This window comes from Sinocyclocheilus anshuiensis, unplaced genomic scaffold (genome assembly GCF_001515605.1).
Source record: "Sinocyclocheilus anshuiensis isolate Anshui unplaced genomic scaffold, SAMN03320099.WGS_v1.1 scaffold6931, whole genome shotgun sequence".
Lineage (NCBI taxonomy): Eukaryota > Metazoa > Chordata > Actinopteri > Cypriniformes > Cyprinidae > Sinocyclocheilus > Sinocyclocheilus anshuiensis.
In genome coordinates, this window is record NW_015551355.1 from 1 (window position 1) to 2,349 (window position 2,349).

At 43.8% G+C, this 2,349-nt stretch overlaps 1 protein-coding gene across 1 annotated transcript; it reads left to right on the forward strand.

Annotated features, from left to right (window-relative positions):
• Window positions 1-63: 63 nt before the first annotated feature.
• Window positions 64-1,206, forward strand: LOC107663478 (pseudouridylate synthase 7 homolog). Its single transcript, XM_016453718.1, has 3 exons — window positions 64-169; window positions 609-738; window positions 829-1,206. The coding sequence occupies exons 1-3, from the start codon at window positions 127-129 to the stop codon at window positions 968-970; spliced, it is 315 nt and encodes a 104-aa protein (XP_016309204.1). The 5' UTR covers window positions 64-126; the 3' UTR covers window positions 971-1,206.
• Window positions 1,207-2,349: the final 1,143 nt, after the last annotated feature.

The window sequence follows — 2,349 nt, forward strand, 5'->3', positions numbered from 1 at the left end:
TGTGTGTGTGTGTCTGAGTGTGTGTGTGTGTGATGGTGATGCTGACAGAATCTCTCGTGTTTTTCAGGCTATGCTCACGTTCTGTCCGCTGATGAGGCAGAGAAACACTCCGTTCATGACGTGGTGATGCCACTGCCGGGGTTTGACGTCATTTATCCCACTCACAGCGGTGAGGCATTATGGGAGAATCTGGATATATGAGGAAGCCTCATTGTAAAAGTGTGATTTCTAGACATGGAAGAGTTAGAGAAGTCAGAAATTCATAAAATGGTAAAATGCCATTAATAAATGTAGATTTTTTAAACTGTGTCAGTCTCTAAAATATTTTAAAAATATATTGTCTACAAATATTTTAGTGGGTAGATATTGTGAGTAATCATGGTGGCGGGTTGAATATAGTTGAATTATAGTATGGTTAATGGGGGCTTTGGAGTTGCAAAGATTAAGAAACACTGAGAAGACGGTTTGTGTGCTTTAGCATCAAGAGAAGAAGCAGCTCTGCTCGTCCGTTTTTCAGCCGCTGATCTTCTTCGGCTGGTCAGATGTGTTTTCTGTTGGTGGTGTTTGATTCCTCACTGGTGTTTTGGCCGTTTGTGCGTCTCCTGCAGTGGGTGGAGGCTACAGAGACATGCTGAGCGCTGATGACCTGGACATCGATAGCATGAGGCACAAAGTTCGGGATTACTCTCTGGCCGGTGCTTACAGGAGGATCCTCACTCGCCCCAGTGACGTCAGCTGGTGAGTGAGCTTCGTTAACTCGCTCTGCTCCTGTGCTTTGAGCTTGAGCTTTAGTTCTGATGGAGTTCATCTGATCTTTCTTCTCCAAAGGGAGCTGATCCAGTATGATGATCCACGAGTGCCTCTTGTTCACACAGATGTGGTGAAATTAGAAAACGCTCCAGCTCCGGTTTACCTCAAAGGTCCAAAACACACACATTTACTCAGCTCTCTGAATAGGGACGTTCTATAGACTTCTGTTGGTTTATTCTCTGCCTGGCCAAAAAATGTCACACACTCTTTTTCGTTGCACCGTCTTTAGCTTTGATCACAGTGTGAATTGTTTCCACAGCCTTGCACAACATCACAACATTTATTTCCATCAAAGGTTGCATTAATCTTATATTGCCAATGGGAGAGTGGAAGCACTCTGTATGTGATGTCAAGTCACCTTTATTTGTGTAGCGCTTTATACAATACTGAGTGTCACACAGGAAAATAGTTTGTCAATAAAGCAAGAAGACAATAACAGAGTCATTTTTCCAGCTAAAGTCAGTTGATTCAGTGATGTCATCATCCAGTTCAGCTTTCTTCCAATAGTGTCTGTGCAATCAGTCAAGTGTCCCCAACTAAGCAAGCCAGAGGCGACAATGGCAAGGAACCAAAACAGAATGGAGAAAAAAAACCTTGGGAGAAAACAGGCTCAGTCGGGGGGCCAGTTCTCCTCTGGCCAGACGAAATCAGCATGATGTGGTTTAATTCCAGCCTGCAACACAGGTGCAGAGGACTCAACTGGTTCCTCTGGTCTTGTGGCGATGGTCGTCAAGGTGACGAGGTCTTTGCAAGGGATCTGTCTCTGGGGCACATCTAGTTGGCGTGGTCTCCGCTGACATTCAGGGCTGTAGAGGTCGTCTCTAGGTACTGATCCACCATCTGGGCTGGATCTGGTGGCAACGGTGACCTCAGAATAAGAAAGAAACAGACTAATATTAGCGTAGATGCCATTCTTCTAACGATGTAGCAAGTACATCGGGTGTTTCTGGTTCCAGTTGACCTAATTAATGCAGCCTAACAATCCTTTAACTAGGGCTGTGCAAAAAATCGAATGCGACGATTCATTGCCGATTTTGAACGCGATTTTGCGTAGCTTGTCAGTGATCTACGGCTGTGTAGTAAATGCCGCTCCATCTGAAAGCACCTGCTGGAGATTTACTACTAATCACAGAACCGGCTTTACTGACGAGATGAGCATGAAAATCGCGTTAGATTTTTGCACAGCCCTACCTTTAACGGATTTGAATATTAGAAATGTGTTAGTGTGTTATGTGTAAGCCAGGTTAAAGAGATGGGTCTCCTAATTAATGCAGCCTAAAAATCCTTTAACGGATTTGAATTCTAGAAATGTGATAGCGTGTTATGTGTATGCCAGGTTAAAGAGATGGGTCTTTAATCTAGATTCAAACTGACAGATTCTGTCTGCCTCCCGAACAAATAGGTATATTGTTCCAGAGTTTGGGAGCTAAATAAGAAAAGGATCTGGCACCCGCAGTTGATTTTTATATTCTAGGTATAATCAAACTGCCAGAATTTTGAGATTGCAGCGGATGTGAAGGACTATAATGCGATATGAGC